At 39.6% G+C, this 17,989-nt stretch overlaps 1 protein-coding gene across 1 annotated transcript in view; it reads right to left on the bottom strand.

Moving 5' to 3' along the window:
* LOC126200594 (ribosome quality control complex subunit NEMF) overlaps positions 1–17,989 on the bottom strand; it is a 74,182-nt gene that overhangs the window by 22,455 nt on the left and 33,738 nt on the right. The window contains exons 7-10 of the mRNA XM_049936721.1: positions 16,738–17,024; positions 16,478–16,588; positions 16,199–16,395; positions 6,049–6,229 (exon numbers count right to left, since the gene is read on the bottom strand). Of these exons, the coding sequence (XP_049792678.1) occupies positions 6,049–6,229; positions 16,199–16,395; positions 16,478–16,588; positions 16,738–17,024 (776 nt within the window). The remainder of the gene's footprint in view (positions 1–6,048; positions 6,230–16,198; positions 16,396–16,477; positions 16,589–16,737; positions 17,025–17,989) is intronic.

Below are 17,989 nucleotides of genomic sequence, written 5' to 3'. Positions count from 1 at the left end.
GGATAATGGTGCTGGAATCTACACTGATTGTAATGAACTTTGTTTCAGAGACACTGGGCGCTTAATTTTAAAAACCCTGTTTAGTTAACCATAATCACCCTTGGTCTTTTTTACTCTGCTGTCCATTCAGTTGCCTTTAACTGCCCTAAATACAAAAACTCTCAACTGATTCTATGACTTCAGTGCCAAAGCATGCTGTTTTATTTCTGATGTTTCAATTGCAGATTATTTTATAATTTATTTTTAGTCTGTCTTTCAAACTTGCTGTATTAAATTCTTCAATTTGTTTGCAAAGTGCATCTGCACTAGGGTATAACAAAGGCAGTTAAATTGTTCCATTTGCAGTATCAGCCACCAACCATTGGCAGCACTTTAAAATGCACACCGCCAGCCATGCCGCCATGTTTCCTACGGCAGCCACCACAGCATGGAGTGCTGCTATGAACGCTTGCACTGCTACAAATAATGTGCAAGCATCCCCTCTTCTGAGCTCTAGCAGTGAGTCTACGTAAGTTCAAACATCGATGCAAAGACCTCTTTCTTTGTGTGTTTGCCATTTCATAACATTTACAGACTTTCATTGAGGTCAGGGTTCGTCATCTATGGAACATTCATTGTATTGAATACTGACTGAATTGTAAACCTTTGTATCTGTATATATTTCAACATTCAAATCTACTGTTAACAACTGATGTTACAACTAAAGCAAACGAAGTTACTTATTACTTTTACAATTTGATATTAGATGTAGATTAAATTAATATTTGCATTCTCTGTCAATGAACTGGATCTGTTTCTCACTCCTGTTTCCACTAAGGAACCACAAAGTGTGCAAAGAAAGTTACAACATCATTAATACGATATCTTTCAGATAATAATGATGATATGGATTTAAATTTCCTTGTGCAAGAAGTCTTGAGCTGGCGTAACTGTGGTATCCATGTTAACTTACTGACAAATAAGTGACCCAAACTGGTTACAGAGGTAAAGTTTTGGGTGTGAGTGCAGAATCTTCAGTCTACAAAAGTGCATGATGTGAGTCTTAGTGGGAGGAAACTGATTTCCTTAATTCAGGACCCAGTTATATGCTTTTTGTACGGTCTCATGAAGTTGACATTCTGCAGTGCACAACAATGTAGGGCCATAACAGGCAAAGGTCGCCCACATGTAGTGATGGTGAGACTGTGGATTCCACTACAGTTACGATACCATTCATAGTGAGGGCATAATAGAAGGTAACACTCAAAACTGAGCCCTGAGAGACCCCAGTTTCCTGTATGCATTGGCTGCTGATGGCTGAACCTATCTGGAACCAAAACAGTCAGAGATAAGATGGGAAATTCTGGATAAAAATTGGTAAGCAGCACCGGAAGCCCTACTTGCGCAGAGTAGACAAAATGTATTGGTGTAGAGTGTTATCATGCACCTTCTACAGATCAAAGAACATGGCAATCAGATGTTGACGATGTGCAAAAGCATTGCATATTGCAGATCCTAGATGAATTAACTGGTCTAAGTTGCATCGAAATACCTGAAAGCCATGTTGAAATTTAAATAAATGTCCTCTGGCTTCCAGACCCCAATACAGTTATCTTTTAACCATTCTCTCAAATAATTTACTCAGTTTATAATTAATCAATATGTGTCTCTTCTCCTGGTTTTTGGTAAGAATAATAATACACTCCCACCATTGGGCACACGGTATGTGTGTGTGTGTGTGTGTGTGTGTGTGTGTGTGTGGAGGGGGGGGAGGGGGGGGGGAGCGGGAGGAGGACTCTCCTTCCTGCCAAATGAGATTGCAAAACCAAAGGATGTGTTGTATGCTGTTCTTGTTAAAGTGTTTAAGCATTTGATTACGGATTTTACAGAGACCAGGGGCAGTGTTGTGGTACTCTGCTAAAGCGCTGTGGAACTCCCATTCACTAAATGGAACACTAAGATTCAGGGCTTTGTACATAGAACGATAAGTAGTTTCACTCCACTAGGTGTGTCTGCCTCAGGAAATTAGTGTGGTAGTTACTGAATGCAGATACTTTGGAGAAGTGTATTGCAAAACATTCACCAATGATCGTGGGAAAAGAACAGATGTTGCCAATGAGGGATGTGCCGGAAAGTACTGTGGACAAAATGCAGCAGAGTTTAGTCCATATTTGAGACGATGGGGTGAGTGCTATCAAAGATGGTATGTACTCTTCTCATTCTTCCGCTTCCTTTTCTTTATTGAAATCCGTGCATTCACTCAGTCTCTTGTTTTGCATCCTGCCTGGAAGGCGGCACGTGGTTCTGCTCCTGAAAACTGAAAGATAGGCCGAATGTAGGAAGCTAGGAGGAGCAAGTGAGGTAGAACACTTGGTACTGCAATTAAAAGTGGTTTTACTATGTCACCACACAATAATTTGAATACATCAATTGTACTTCACTTTGGCTGTGATGAGCACATAGGTGCAAAGCTGTACATCAAGTTACAAAAGCAAAATCTGTAGTGGCTCGCCCACTATGAAATAGAAACAATGTTGCTTGGTCGTCTACTTGGAATCAAATGGACTGAATCTGGAGCAGCGCTCGTAGAGTTGCACAGGGCCGACTAGAGGGTGCTGTCGTCAGTGTCGGTGTCGTAGTGCCAACCTAGCAGAGCACACCTACGTTGTGGCATCGTAGCTATCGATACCACATCTTGAATGCTATTAAATGTCCCACAGAAGGATATAATGTTTGTATGACTGAAGTGCCCTTTGAAGCTCTCTGATAGCTGCAGTATTACTTCAGACCATCATGGCATATGTATTCAGTGTGAAGGACCTGAACAAAATGATATCACTGCTGCCACAATATTTATAATAGTGTCAACATCATCTCATACCACTCCTCCAATATCCTTCTCTTGATTGATTTCAAAAGTTGTTTTGAAGGTTAAAACAGTTGGCTTTCCAAAGTGACCAATGTGGTTTATGTTCCATTAGGTGGTAGGTTGGGGGCGGGGAGGGACGGAGAGGAGGGGAGGGGAGGGGAGGGGAAAAAGAGGAGAGGGAGAGAGATGCTATGATGCAAGCCATCGACGAAAAATTGTCTCAGCAATTCCAATGATGTTACAGGGCCAAGAGAAAAACTGCTATCTGTGTATTCAGTTGGTAACTTAACTAAAGACTGTTTTGGGCATAGTCTGTATTAATGTATTTGTGATGCTCTGAATAAAGAAACAACTTCATTACACAGGTCATTATAAATGGGAGTACAATATATGACACTTAGTTTATGAGAAGCACCATATGTATTTTGAAAATCTAGATGTTGGATTGTAGTCTTACCTTCCAGCAGTAAGTGCTGCATTTCAAGAAAAGAAGTCTGATGATGAGATATAGGGACTGTGAAGAAATAACAAGGTGAGCAAAACTGGATAATAGGAAATCACTGCTATCAAGCAGGATTTACCTCACTAGTCAATATCACAATTCAGGTGCTGTGGAACTTCACAGGTTATAAGCCTCTGCATCAAAATCTTGCTTTCTGTCTAATGAGATGGGCATGTTGGCATGGCCACCAGTATGAGTGAGTTTAATCCATTTCATTGCGGACTGTCAGCCCTGATGTCCCTCGCTCCAACTGCACGGGCACCGCCCCACCACGGCAACTGGTACCTGGGATAATAGCTGTTGCCCTATGCCCCAGATTGGACAGGCACCTATTCCTTCTGCAGCTTGTGTTATAGTGGTTAGTGTTGCTGCCTCTCGATTATGGGGTCCCAAGTTTAATTCCCAGCTGGGTTGGAGATTTTCTCAGCCTGGATGTTTGTGTTGTCCTCATCATTTCATTATCATGGGAAAATGGCAAGACTGGACAGTGACAAGACTGGGAATTTGTATGGGTGCTGATAACCAGGCCGATGAACACCCCACAACCGAAATCATCACCATCATCATCATCATCATCATATTCCTTCAGTAGTTTGATACCTGCACTGTCAGAGAGCTACCACCATCATGGTACATGACAACCCCTCAATGTTGGATTGGCAACTGCATTGGATTCAGGGTGCAAACATAAATCCACTTTTGTAGTAAGTGCAGAAGATCACAGCGCACAATGGATAAACTGTGTACCAGAAAGTGACCCTCCCTGAACAGCCTGCACTTTTGTAATATTTAGAAAAATGGAGGTCAGACATCTAAAGTGGTCCATAAGTAGCATAGCCAAAAAGGTTGAGGGAAAAGTTGGAAGGTGAGCTAAGGCTGATAGATGTCCTAAAACAGCCAAGTCATCAATATAAGAGCTTGACCATGCAGAAGACTCCTTTTAGTCACCTCTCATGACAGCCAAGGAATAACTGTGGGTCCATTCTGGTCCCTGACACTGCACAGGAGTTTATACAGTCTTGTTTCCAATTTAAGCATCCAAAAATTTCTCTAGGACCACTGAGAATAGTTCTGGTGATACCCAGCCTTCTTGCCTCAGTTTTCTTTAGATTATTAATGTCTCACTAAGTCGGTTAAGTATAATACAAGCTGTAATGTATCACTGAAGTGTATGTTCTTCACTATACTAACAAAAGTTGAATCAGTACCTTATTTTTCATGGACTGTTAGTATATTAACACCAATTTTGTATAAACCGAGTCAAAATCTTTCTCAAAATAGATGAATCTTAGCACATATTTGAAACCAAAAGGAATATAACAGATACAGTACATCATGTTAGGAATAATACCTCCCCATACACTCAATAAGTGCATACTAACAAATGTGCATAAGCTTACTGTAAGAGAAACTGAATAGGTCACTGCAAGACTACATTGAAAGCAATATAAGTGGGCTAAGAGCCCCCCCCCCCCCCCCCCTCCTACCCCTCTTAAAAGCAAAATACAATCAAGTATAACAGAGAAATATTAAGCACATCATAAGTATAATAAAAGCCCATCTGCAGTTAAAAACAAAAGTCGAAACAATGTTGATTTCTCGTACCCCCAAAAGGGTTATCCAAAATAAATAAATAAATAAAGGCCTAGAAGAATTACCTCAGACAACATAGGAAGATAAGTAAATGAAAAAATATAACAACAGAGAGAGAAAATTGTAACTCTAGTACAAGTCTTCAGTGAAGAAAGAATTTTCTAACACAAAATAGTAAAATATAAATTTAAGGTAAAAACTGATTCCTCTGTTACTAAAAAATTAAGATAAATGCTCTTAAAGCTTTTAACGATACAGGAACTTTGTTCTAGTTCACAGAACTGTGAATGAATGGAAAAGAACAAAGAAACTAAAAAGTCACTTTATAAATGACAATGTACTAGGATGGTCATCAACATCCCATGCTAATGGTAAGATTCAACAAGCTTGATAGATGGTGCATATGAATCAATAAAGTTCAAAATGAATATGCTGTTTTCTATGGATTCATGATTGACTCTTTAGTTCTGAGTTTACAGCAGAGAACAAATACAAAAGTGTGGAGATCTGTCAGCACTTATTGCAGTATAAAACCAACAAAGGTGAACAATTTTTGAGTAGTAAAATTTCTGTAGTGAATGCATGAACATTGCCTTGATATCTAAGTTTCCTTACTGTCACGCACTGCATTGAAAAACTGCTATGCTGGTTCTGAAATTGTTTGCATACAATTATTTTTTATTTCAAGATTTTATTTATTCCCATACTAATGGTAGGTAAATATCTGTGCTTTCCACAGAACTGAACAACCAACTTTTGTCCCATAGCTTCATATTAAGATTTCTTATCATGTAGACCAAGTAGGCTCAATTTTCTACAGTAACAATTTTAAAGATTAAGAAAAAAATAACTACATTTCTTTCTCCAATTCTGACAGTTATATGGCTACACATTTTTGATTGCTGGGTCAGTGCTCTCCTGGTAGAAATCATAAATGTGCACGTTTCCTTATTAAATATTTAAAACATTCCAATTATTATTTAACTTTTAAAATGTTCATTTTTAAAACATTATCCATAATGTGTGTGTGACAAGCTGTATTGATTTACTATTCTTATTCTGAAATTACAACAAAATAAAACTATGAAAGGACCGTCTCACTTACCTGTAGCACATTGCCATGATGCCAGCCTCATTGAGGGTTTTCGGGGGCACTGGCTGCCCAGATGGGTTTTTGATAACAATACTACTTGCTCCCTGCACATCTGCATGAACATATATGTCACCCGGTCTCATATAACGTTTCACAATCAGTTCATTCTGCTTTGGATCACGACCTCCAATGACTGTGAAATAAGAGAGAAAGAGAAAAGAAACTGGATTATCTTAGTTTTCAGTCAAATTATCCTTTTTGTCTGCTTTAGCAGAATTTTCTGCCATACAGGATTGAGAGAGAGAACTTTTTGTCATAATTAAATAAACTTTATAAGTAGTTTCCCAACTGCAAAATCAAAAGGACAATGACATTTTTATGAGCAGGTTAATGCTATAACAAATAAATCTTTTCTAATGTGACAGCTAAATGTCTCACTTTCTGTACTTCCCACATAAAGGAGTTTTTTGTGGGATATACATACAAAATTCCACTTTTTAGGGATGGTAGAAAAGAAAAAAGTGACATATACCTAGAAAACTGTGCACAGGAAGAGGTGAAGGAGGAAGAGGCAGCCATCAAAATGGTGTCAAAGATCAGTGGGAAGCCATGAATGAAACAGGAAGGGAGTACAGGCACAAGCAACAGCTTGTATTATGACAATATTAAAGTAGGTGGTGATGACTGGCTGCATTAAACAAGTGTTATTAGGCATTTCTGCGAATCTAAATAATATGCCTCAACTAGTAGTGGTACTAACTTTTGCCAATAGGCACCTGTTGCTAAGTGTTACTTCATGTAAGAACTAGATCTATACTAAGGGGGTTGATGTGAAGAAGGTGTTCAAGCTGAAGATAACTGCTGTTGGATCTTGGTGAGGCATCTTTAGGTCAAGGGATAACATTATGTGGATTAACCACTTCAAAAATTTTTTGGAACAAATAGGCACAGGGCACAATAATAACAATAGAAGTTACCTGTGAAGACTTGGGGGAGGCAGTCTGTGAAATACATAGTACCTTTGAACTACCGTATGGTAGATGTCAATGGTTTCAAGTACATAAAATGAGCATGAGACAAAGTTTATTCTTTCTTTTGAAGAGCACAACAAGTAATTCAAAGTGAGTCAAACTTAATGTGCAGAATCAAAACAACCAAAGAAATGTGGATGTATTGTTCCAATCCTACAACGAAGCAGCAAGCTTCTCAAAAGAAGATACTATCATTCTGTGGGAGAAGAAACATGGTCACTGTTTATTTACCCATCCTACTCACCTGAATACAATTATGGTATCTACGCACTTTATTAAAGTCCCCTGCTGCATTTGTTTGTCTATGTGAAGACTAACCTCAGGAACTACTGTAGGGATTTTCAACTATTTTTCCTGGTAGACAGATAGATTCAAAGGGAAGGTTATATATATAATTTATTATTATTATTATTACACATCATCAGGCCACTGATACATAGTGCCAACCTTGCAAAGCCAGGGCAAGTCACTAATATTGGCAAAAAAAGACTGTAGTTGCAATGACAATGTTTTAACTCCAGTGGTGCTTCAAACAATCTCTCTCTCTCACTCTCACTCTCTCACTCTCACTCTCTCTCACACACACACACACACACACACACACACAGTGGTGTAACTTATCACTCTGGTAAACTGATATGTTGCACATCTATTGTAGCGAAAAATGATGATTGGCACTATAAAGATATTCTTTAGTTTAAATAGTTGGTTTACACTTGTCTACTATTTGGGAGTCTTATCTCATTTGTGCACGAAATCTTGTGCAGATGGACGCAGCATTTCTGAAAGACAGGATGATGATAGCTGCTTTATCAAGCTTTGCTGTAGCTGCTGATTTATACTGTGCAGTGTTGTCACAGTTTGTAGATGCACTGTGTGTCACAGAGCAATAAGTACCGTGACAATCGGCATCATGTCATGGGAACTACAGAGTTCATCTATTAGCAAGAATTGTTATGAAATATTTTCTGGTTTTAAATAAGAGTCAATAAATGAATGTTTCTGGAGAAATCATTTAGATCATTTGGCAGATGAAGAAACATTTCATCAACTAGTACAGAAGAAAATGCACAGGTCAAGATGTTTGCAATGAAAAGGAAATACACAGTCATTCAGATCACTCACAACAAAAAGGCTGAAAGTCAGGATTAATAAGAATTAACAGTGACGGTGAAATTTTAGGGGAAAGGGGATGAAGGTCTTTAGTGACAGAGCAAAAACTTGAATTGGTGAGGGAAACTGTGGTGGCCTTTCCAAAGGAACCATCGTCACATTTTCCTTAAGCACTTTCGGGAAACCACAGAAAATGTGTATTGACTGGCCAGATAGGTATCTGTTGGGAGGCCAGACAAACGTGTGGTTTCTGAAGAGGGGCAGCAGCCTTTTCAGTAGTTGCAGGGGCAACAGTCTAGATGATTGACTGATCTGGCCTTGTAACACCAACCAAAACGGCCTTGCTGTGCTAGTACGGCGAACGGCTGAAAGCAAGGGGAAACTACAGCCGTAATTTTTCCCGAGGGCATGCAGCTTTATTGTATGGTTAAATGATGATGGCGTCCTCTTGGGTAAAATATTCCAGAGGTAAAATAGTCTCCCATTCGGATCTCCGGGTGGGAACTACTCAGGAGGATGTTGTTATCAGGAAACTGGCGTTCTACAGATCGGAGTGTGGAATGTCAGATCCCTTAATCGGGCAAGTAGATTAGAAAATTTAAAAACGGAAATGGATAGGTTAAAGTTAGATATACTGGGAATTAGTGAAGTTTGATGGCAGGAGGAACAAGACTTCTGGTCAGGTGAATACAGGGTAATAAATACAAAATCAAATAGGGGTAATGCAGGAATAGGTTTAATAATGAATAGGAAAATAGGAATGCGAGTAAGCTACTATAAACAGCATAGTGAATGCATTATTGTGGCCAAGATCGATACGAAGCCCACACCTACCACAGTAGTACAAGATTATATGCCAACTAGCTCTGCAGATGATGAAGAGATTGATGAAATGTATGATGAGGTAAAAGAAATTATTCAGATAGTGAAGGGAGATGAAAATTTAATAGTCATGGATGACTGAAACTCAACAGTAGGAAAAGGAAGAGAAAGAAACGTAATAGGTGAATATGGAATGGGGCTAAGGAACGAAAGAGGAAGCCGCCTGGTAGAATTTTGCAAAGAGCATAACTTAATCATAGCTAACACTTGGTTCAAGAATCATAAAAGAAGGTTGTATACATGGAAGAAGCATGGAGACACTAGAAGGTATCAGATAGATTATATAATGGTAAGACAGAGATTCAGGAACCAGGTTTTAAATTGTAAGACATTTCCAGGGGCAGATGTGGACTCTGACCACAATCTATTGGTTATGAACTGTAGATTAAAACTGAAGAAATTGCAAAAAGGAGGGAATTTAAGGAGATGGGACCAGAATAAACTGACTAAACCAGAGGTTGTAGAGAGTTTCAGAGAGAGCATAAGGGCACAATTGACAGGAATGGGGGAAAGAAATACAGTAGAAGACGAATGGGTAGCTTCGAGAGATGAAATAGTGAAGGTGGCAGAGGATCAAGTAGGTAAAAAGACGAGGGCTAATAGAAATCCTTTGGTAACAGAAGAGATATTGAATTTAATTGATGAAAGGAGAAAATATAAAAATGCAGTAAATGAAGCAGGCAAAAATGAGATCGACAGGAAGTGCAAAATGGCTAAGCAGGGATGGCTAGAGGACAAATGTAAGGATGTAGAGGCTTATCTCACTAGGGGTAAGATAGATACTGCCTACAGGAAAATTAAAGAGACCTTCGGAGAAAAGAGAATGCATGACTATCAAGAGCTCAGATGGAAGCCCAGTTCTAAGCAAAGAAGGGAAAGCAGAAAGTTGGAAGGAGTATACAGAGGATCTATACAAGGGCGATGTTCTTGACGACAATATTATAGAAATTGAAGAGAATTTAGACGAAGATGAAATAGGAGTATGATACTGCATGAAGCGTTTGACAGAGCACTGAAACACCTAAGTAGAAACAAGGCCCTGGGAGTAGACAATGTTCCATTAGAACTACTGACAGCCTTGGGAGAGCCAGGCCTAACAAAACTCTACCATCTGGTGAGCAAGATCTATCAGACAGGCGAAATACCCTCAGACTTCAAGAAGAATATAATAATCCCAATCCCAAAGAACACAGGTGTTGACAGATGTGAAAATTACCGAACTATCAGTTTAATAAGCCATGGCTGCAAAATACTAACGCGAATTCTTTACAGACAAATGGAAAAACTGGTAGAATCTGACCTTGGGGATGATCAGTTTGGATTCCGTAGAAATGTTGGAACACGTGAGGCAGTACTGACCCTACTACTTATCTTAGAAAATAGATTAAGGAAAGGCAAACCTACATATCTAGCATTTGTAGACTTAGAGAAAGCTTTTGACAATGTTGATTGGAATACTCTCTTTCAAATTCTGAAAGTGACAGGGGTAAAATACAGGGAGCAAAAGGCTATTTACAATTTTTACAGAAACCAGATGGCAGTTATAAGAGCTGACGGGCATGAAAGGGAAACAGTGGTTGGGAAGGGAGTGAGACAGGGTTGTAGCCTATCCCCGATGTTATTCAATCTGTGTATTGAACAAGCAGTAAAGAAAACAAAAGAAAAATTCGAAGTAGGAATTAAAATCCATGGAGAAGAAATAAAAACTTCGAGGTTCGCCAATGACATTGTAATTCTGTCAGAGACAGCAAAGGACTTGGAAGAGCAGTTGAACGGAATGGACAGTGTCTTGAAAGGAGGATGTAAGATGATCATCAATAAAAGCAAAACGAGGGTAATGGAATGTAGTCGCATTACGTTGGGTGATGCTGCGGGAATTAGATTAGGAAATGAGATGTTTAAAGTAGTAAATGAGTTTTGCTATTTGGGGAGCAAAATAACTGATGATGGTTGAAGTAGAGAGGATATAAAATGTAGACTGGCAATGGCAAGGAAAGCATTTCTGAAGAAGAGAAATTTGTTAACATCGAGTATAGATTTAAATGTCAGGAAGTCGTTTCTGAAAGTATTTGTATGGAGTGTAGCCATGTATGGAAGTGAAACGTGGATGATAAATAGTTTGGACGAGAAGAGACTAGAAGCTTTCGAAATGTGGTGCAACAGAAGAATGCTGAAGATTAGAAGGGTAGACCACATAAGTAACGGGGAGGTATTGAATAGAACTGGAGAGAAGAGAAATTTGTGGCACAACTTGACTAGAAGAAGGGATAGGTTGGTAGGGCATATTCTGAGGCATCAAGATATCAGCAATTTAGCATTGGAGGGCAGCGTGGAGGGTAAAAATCATAGAGGGAGACCAAGAGATGAATACACTAAACAGATTCAGAAGAATGTAGGTTGCAGTAGGTACTGGGAGATGAAGAAGCTTGCACAGGATAGAGTAGCTTGGAGAGCTGCATCAAACCAGTCTCTGAACTGAAGACCACAACAACAAGGTGGCCAGATGGAGGATTTCGACTCTGAGTCTCCTGAATGCATGTCCAGTGCCTTAGCCATTGAGCCACCTCACCTGGCAAACAAAACATACAGGCCTTTAAAAAGATCACTCAAATGCTGTCAAAAGTAGCCCTTCCCTTGAAACCATATGCTTTTCCTGTGAATTCGGGGTGGGCTATCTGGTATGGTGCAGAGTGCCATTTTTACAGTGTGGTCTGGCATATATGCATAAAAGCCACTGGGAACTTTGATACTATTGATGGTATTTTAAGGCCTATCAAGTGTACCTGAGGTTAGGATTTCAGGCAGTATTGATACCATGTCAAGGCAAGATTTGTGTATAAACTGATTTGGAGATCCATTTGGTACCCTACTGTAGTTCTTATTAGATTAGGTAGACTGTTTCACAGATCCGAAGAGTGGAAATTATCTAGGATGTGGAAGATGTCAGAAAAACTAATAGAACTATCCGTATACTTCACAGAGCCCTCGTTTCCACTATGTTGTTTATCATTAGTCTACACCTCCAGAAAACTGGGAGATGTTGTACGAGGTCTATTGTAAAAATTCTGAAACTTTGACCACAAAATATTTCTATGCCTACCTTTTACTTATTGTGCATGGTCTCCTTAAAAATACTCTCCTCCACAATTGATACACCACTTCCAACACTATTTCCTCTTCCAGAAGCAATCTTGGTACGCCTCTTGTTGGTTTGTGCAAAGTGCGATCTGCTAATTTTCTTTTATCTTATCTATCATTGCAAATCTTTGTTCTTTAAATGGTGTTTTTAACTCTGGACATAAAAAGAATTCACTGGGGCCAGGTCTGGAGAGTATGGAGGATGGAGCAGCACAGTGATTTCTTTTTTTGTGCAATGGTCATGCACAAAGAGGGAGGAAAGTATGGATGTATTGTCACGATGCAAGAGGAATGAATTGTTTCGCCACATTCCAGACCATTTTCCTGCAGGCATCGAAACACGTCCTGGTAGTACCATTGTTTAACAGTTTGTTCCTGTGGCACTAATTCAAGACAAACTAATCCTTCAAAGTGAAAGAAAACTATCAGCATGGCTTTGACATTTGACCTGACTTGACGAGCTTTCTCCAGTCTTGGAGAACCTTTCCCGACCCACTGTGAAGATTGAACCTTGGTCTCAACATCATAAGCATAGACCCACATCTCATCACCAGTTATGATTCTCTTAAGGAACATCTCATTCTCATTTGCGTGATCCAAAAGCTCTTCACAGAATGTGAGGTGAAGGTCTTTCTGGTTTTGACTCATGAGCCATGGGATGAACTTGGCGGCAACACGATGCATTTCAAGATGCTGTGTCAGGATTTTATGACATGATCCAACTGAAATGTTACATTCTTCTGCAATATCTCAGTCAGTCAGTCCTCAATTGGCACACACAGTTTCATTGATGTTGCTGACATGAGCATTGGTGGTAGATGTCGAAGGGCATCCTGAACAAGGATCATCTTTAACTTCTATCTGGCCATTTTTAAACTGTGTGAACCATTCGTTACACCAAGTATGGCTTCAGCACTCATCACCATAGACTCCCTGCATCATTTGGTGTGTCTCTGTAAAGGTCTTTTTGAGTTTCACACAAAATTTAACGCAGACGCGTTGCTCCTCAACCTCCGCCATCTCGAAATTTGCAATGTCCTACTCAATACAGCACTGCACAATAACTAACACACATACAACAATGAAACTTCTGGCAGTTATATATCAAACACAGGCGTGTGCAGGGATGCCAACCACATTTCACTCCTACACTCCATTGGCTTGAAATTATGAATCTTCCAGAATTTTTTGGACAGACCTCATATATGAGTCTCCTCCAGTTTCCCTTGTCCATCCAAAGTTCCTCATAATTGTCACACAGTGACAATGGGTACATCTCTTTCTAGTACCTTCGAGATTTTATTTCTCTCACAGTTGCAAGACCTTTCTTTTGTTTAGTGGTTTGTGCCAAGATAGATGTTTTAAAGGATTCTGCTGGAACCATAAATCACTATCTGTTATGTAATTTTCTGGTGGCAACAGTGGAGGAACTTCACTTTATTTGACTAAGATTACTACGAGATGGCCCTGTCAGTGTAACTACATCTAACCAGTACGTTAGCACACTCTTATTACATCTTGCAGGAGCGAGACGCTATGAAGAAACTAGCAAAAAAGAACCACAATTCGAGACTTCGTGTGCTTGAGCAAACACAAGAACTGGATAACCAGTGGGCGGAAGCACATTCTTACTATATCTAATTCTTCAGGGTGTTGCTATACAGGGTGAGACACTACCTATTGCCACCTCGGACATCTCCGAAAGTATCATAGTAGCTGAAAAGTTTGTGGGACAAATGTTGTATGGGACAATGGGGGCTATAATATGATGTTGGTTTTTTGTCGCTAGGTGGGGTCGCGTCAGAGATACGAAGGTCAACTTTTTTTTTATGGGATGCTACAGTTTGGTACTTATTTTCTGATAGCAGCTATAGAGGTGAATCCAATGATGGTCCTTGAAGGTCAAAAAGGTGGCATGAAGGTCCATTTACAGAAGGTGTTTGAAGTGATGACCATTGGTATCGATGCAGTGCTGCAATCTTCTTATCATGGATTGAGATGTTTTCCTTATCACATCAGCACTTATCAAAGCACATGCTCAGACAATTCTCTCTCATATCATGCAAATAGTAAATATTTGCTGAATACGGCATACCCATCTAATGTGCCACTGACATGTAAACACCATTTGACGGTTTTGCAGTACAACACTAATAGGAACAGTACGACTGGTATTGTTGAATCAAGTGAATGTGAATGATGTATTCCTTCAAAGAGCAGGTCGACATGCTTCTCATTTATGGAGAATGCCAATGAAATTCAGTAAGGGCTAGAGACTTATAAGCTGAAAGATATCCTCAACATACTCACCCTACACATAAAATATGTGTACAATAAATTGAGTACAACTGGATCTTTAACACATTCAAAACATATCCGGCAAAGGAAAGTTACTAACAAGGAAACGGAAATTGGTACTCTTGCCACTGTGGTTCGAGATCCTCGAGTTAGTTCGCATCAAATTGCAAGGGAATCTGGCAGGAGCCAGGGTAGTGTTGCTCATGTTCTGTATCTGCATAAATATTTTTTACCATATCAGTCTCCACCTACAAATAACTGGTACGGATTGTATGCGTCGCATTGAATTCTGCCGATGGGCTCAATTTCAGATTCAGAGGGATGACACATTTATTAATTTGATTTTATTTACTGACGAGGTTACATTCATGAACCACGGAAATGTTAATTTGCATAACATGCATTATTGGGCAACTGAAAATCCATTTTGGCTGCGGCAAGTTGCACACCAAAAACCGTTGTCGGTGAATGTATAGTGTGGGATTCTGGAGGACAGAATTATAGACCCCTGTTTCATCGTAGGAAATCTTAATGGTAGGAAGTACACCACATTACTGCAAGAAACATTAGGTCTTTTATTGGAAGAAATACCTTTAGGAACAAGGAACAGAATGTGGTATCAACACAACGGGTGTCCGGCACCTTTTTCGCTGATGACTAGAAATGAGTTGCAGAGACAATTCCCAAATCGTTGGATTAGACGTGAAGGAGATGTGTCGTGGCCGGCTCGTTTGCCAGACTTGACGCCTCTGGATTTTTTTCTTGTGGGGATTTGTAAAAGAAATTGTTTATAAAGATGTTCCAACTACACCTGAAGATATGCAAGAGAGGATTGTCAGAGCACATGCTTTGGTAAGTGCCCATGTGACAAGGAATACCACTCAATCCATAATAAGAAGATTGCAGCACTGCATTGATACCAATTGTCATCACTTTGAACACTTTCTGTAAATGGACATTCATACCCCCTTTGTGACCTTCAAAGACACATCACCGGCCAGAGTGGCCGTGCAGTTCTGGGCGCTACAGTCTGGAGCTGAGCGACCGCTATGGTCGCAGGTTCGAATCCTGCCTCGGGCATGGATGTGTGTGATGTCCTTAGGTTAGTTAGGTTTAATTAGTTCTAAGTTCTAGGCGACTGATGACCTCAGAAATTAAGTCGCATAGTGCTCAGAGCCATTTGAACCAAAGACACATCATTGGATTCATCTCGATAGCTGTTACCAGAAAATAAGTACCAAACTATAGCACCCCATTTAAAAAAACAAAGTTGATCTTCATATCTCTGAAGTGACCCCACCTAGCAACTAAAAACCAACATCATATTATGGCCCCCACTGTCCCATGCAACTTTTGTCCCACAACTTTTCAGCTCCTATCATACTTTCAGAGTTGTTCTTATTGGCAACAGTTAGTGACTCACCCTGTACTATATAAGAACTGCAGACAAACAGTACCACCCAAAACAATTACAGTACTAAAGTAAGTCTTGGAACAATACTGAAGATGTATGTTACACACTCACTTTGATGCTTTTTTGTCATTTAAGATATTACAAGAATGTTATAGATTTTCTACCTTAAGTGTACCTGCGTGCTGAACATCAGTCACCTACAGGTAAGTGTTGTCTTTCCTCATTTTTCTTTACTGTTTCTGGCCTGGAATTTCTCTTATTGTAATATTCCCTCTATGTCACTTACCCAAATAGTTCTCGGAGCTAACAAACCAGTGGAATTTTTCAAACCAATACACTTTTCGTGCTTTACTGATGTTTACCATTGCTTGAACTTCCTTAAGAGTTTGTTTTGTTTTCCTCTCAGCAGACTTCAGGGCCTTGCTATGAGACTCAATGGTTTTCTGTTGCTTTTTGGCAGCATTTCTTTTCTGTTCGTAGTACCTGTAAAATGGGAATTTTGTGATTCCAATAAGCAGTTTCATCTTGCATATCTGTTACAAACCACAAAAATGTTTATTGTCACCTCCTTGCATTGGAATATGCAGACAGATCCAAATCAACATCAATTGTCATTGGTTTAAGAACTTCATCCCTACTTTCATCATCTGAGTAATCCTCATCAGCATATGGATCACTGAAACCACAATGTCAACAGAATTAAAAATTTAAAGGACATTAGAAGAGATATTTAAAAAAAGTTCACCAACAAAATGTTTAATTCGTATGGACTATATTCAACAGCATCAGAAAAACAATAAATATATTGAAATATTTTGAGTTTACCTGAGATGCAGTGTGATATGATTAATTTGAAGTTTGAGTCCTTTAATTGCACATGCAACAGGATGCTGACGGTTTTGGAGTTCTGTTACCATGGCCTGTATGTCTGGCCACGACATCTGATTGGCCAGTGCAGCACGAATAGCCATGATAGCATCATCAACCAACTGTTGGTTGCGGGTTATCAGCTCAGCCCGCTGCTTATCCAGTTCTTGTGTTTGCTCAAGCGCTTGAAGTCTCTGATCGTGGTCCTTTCTTACATTTGCTAATTTCTTCATAGCTTCTCGCTCCTGCAATTGATACTCTCATAAATTTCAAGCTCAAATGAGAAAGTGTGTAGCATTTACAGCACAATTTATTAACATAGTATGCACCATCTACTCACTTTTTTATGTTCCTTCTTTCTGGAGTAAAAAATTAAAAAGACTTTGGACTGTAAGCACTACTGCCAGCGAATTATTAAACAATACTATAGTGTAAATGAAGCTGACAAAGTGTAATTTTTGAACACGGTGTTCTGTGCTGGTTTGTAGTGTGTTAGATGAAAGTGAGCTCTGCTCCATTACAGACACTACAGACAGCTGTTCCTTGCGGAAGAAATTTCAGTTTCCATAATGTAAAGCACTTATCAACTCTGTCTCCTACTTAACATAGACAAGGAGTTAGCATAAAACCAAAACACAGATCCCGCTTATGCTCCCAGAATGAAATTTTCACTCTGCAGCGGAGTGTGTGCTAATATGAAACTTCCTGGTAGATTAAAACTGTGTGCCGGACCGAGAATCGAACTTGGGACATTTGCCTTTTGAGGGAAAGTGCTCTGCCAACAGAGCTACACAAGCACACTCAGGATTTGTCTTCACAGTTTTACTTCAGCCAGTACCTTGTCTCCTTCCTTCCAAACTTCACACAAGCTCTCCTGCGAAAACTTGCAGAACTAGTATTCCTGGAAGAAAGTTTGGCAGATAGGAAATGAGGTACTGGCGGAAGTAAAGCTGTGAAGTCCTGAGCCATGCTTGGGTAGATCAGATGGCAGAGCACTTGCTCGCGAAAGGCAAAGTTCCTGAGTTCGAGTCTCGGTCCGACACACAGTTTCAATCTTCCAGGAAGTTCCCACTTATGTTGTTTGCAGCCTCCTCGAAAACAATGCCATCTAGGCCATCAACAGTCTTCCTTTAGAAAAAAAGTGGTGTAAGCCACTATTTAACAAACGGCTGCAGCACTCAGTGAACACAAGACAGAGAAATCATCTACC

The sequence above is a fragment of the Schistocerca nitens genome, chromosome 1 (assembly GCF_023898315.1).
Source record: "Schistocerca nitens isolate TAMUIC-IGC-003100 chromosome 1, iqSchNite1.1, whole genome shotgun sequence".
NCBI lineage: Eukaryota > Metazoa > Arthropoda > Insecta > Orthoptera > Acrididae > Schistocerca > Schistocerca nitens.
The sequence above is the reverse complement of the archived record's forward strand: the minus strand, read 5'-3'. Positions and strand labels throughout refer to the sequence as shown.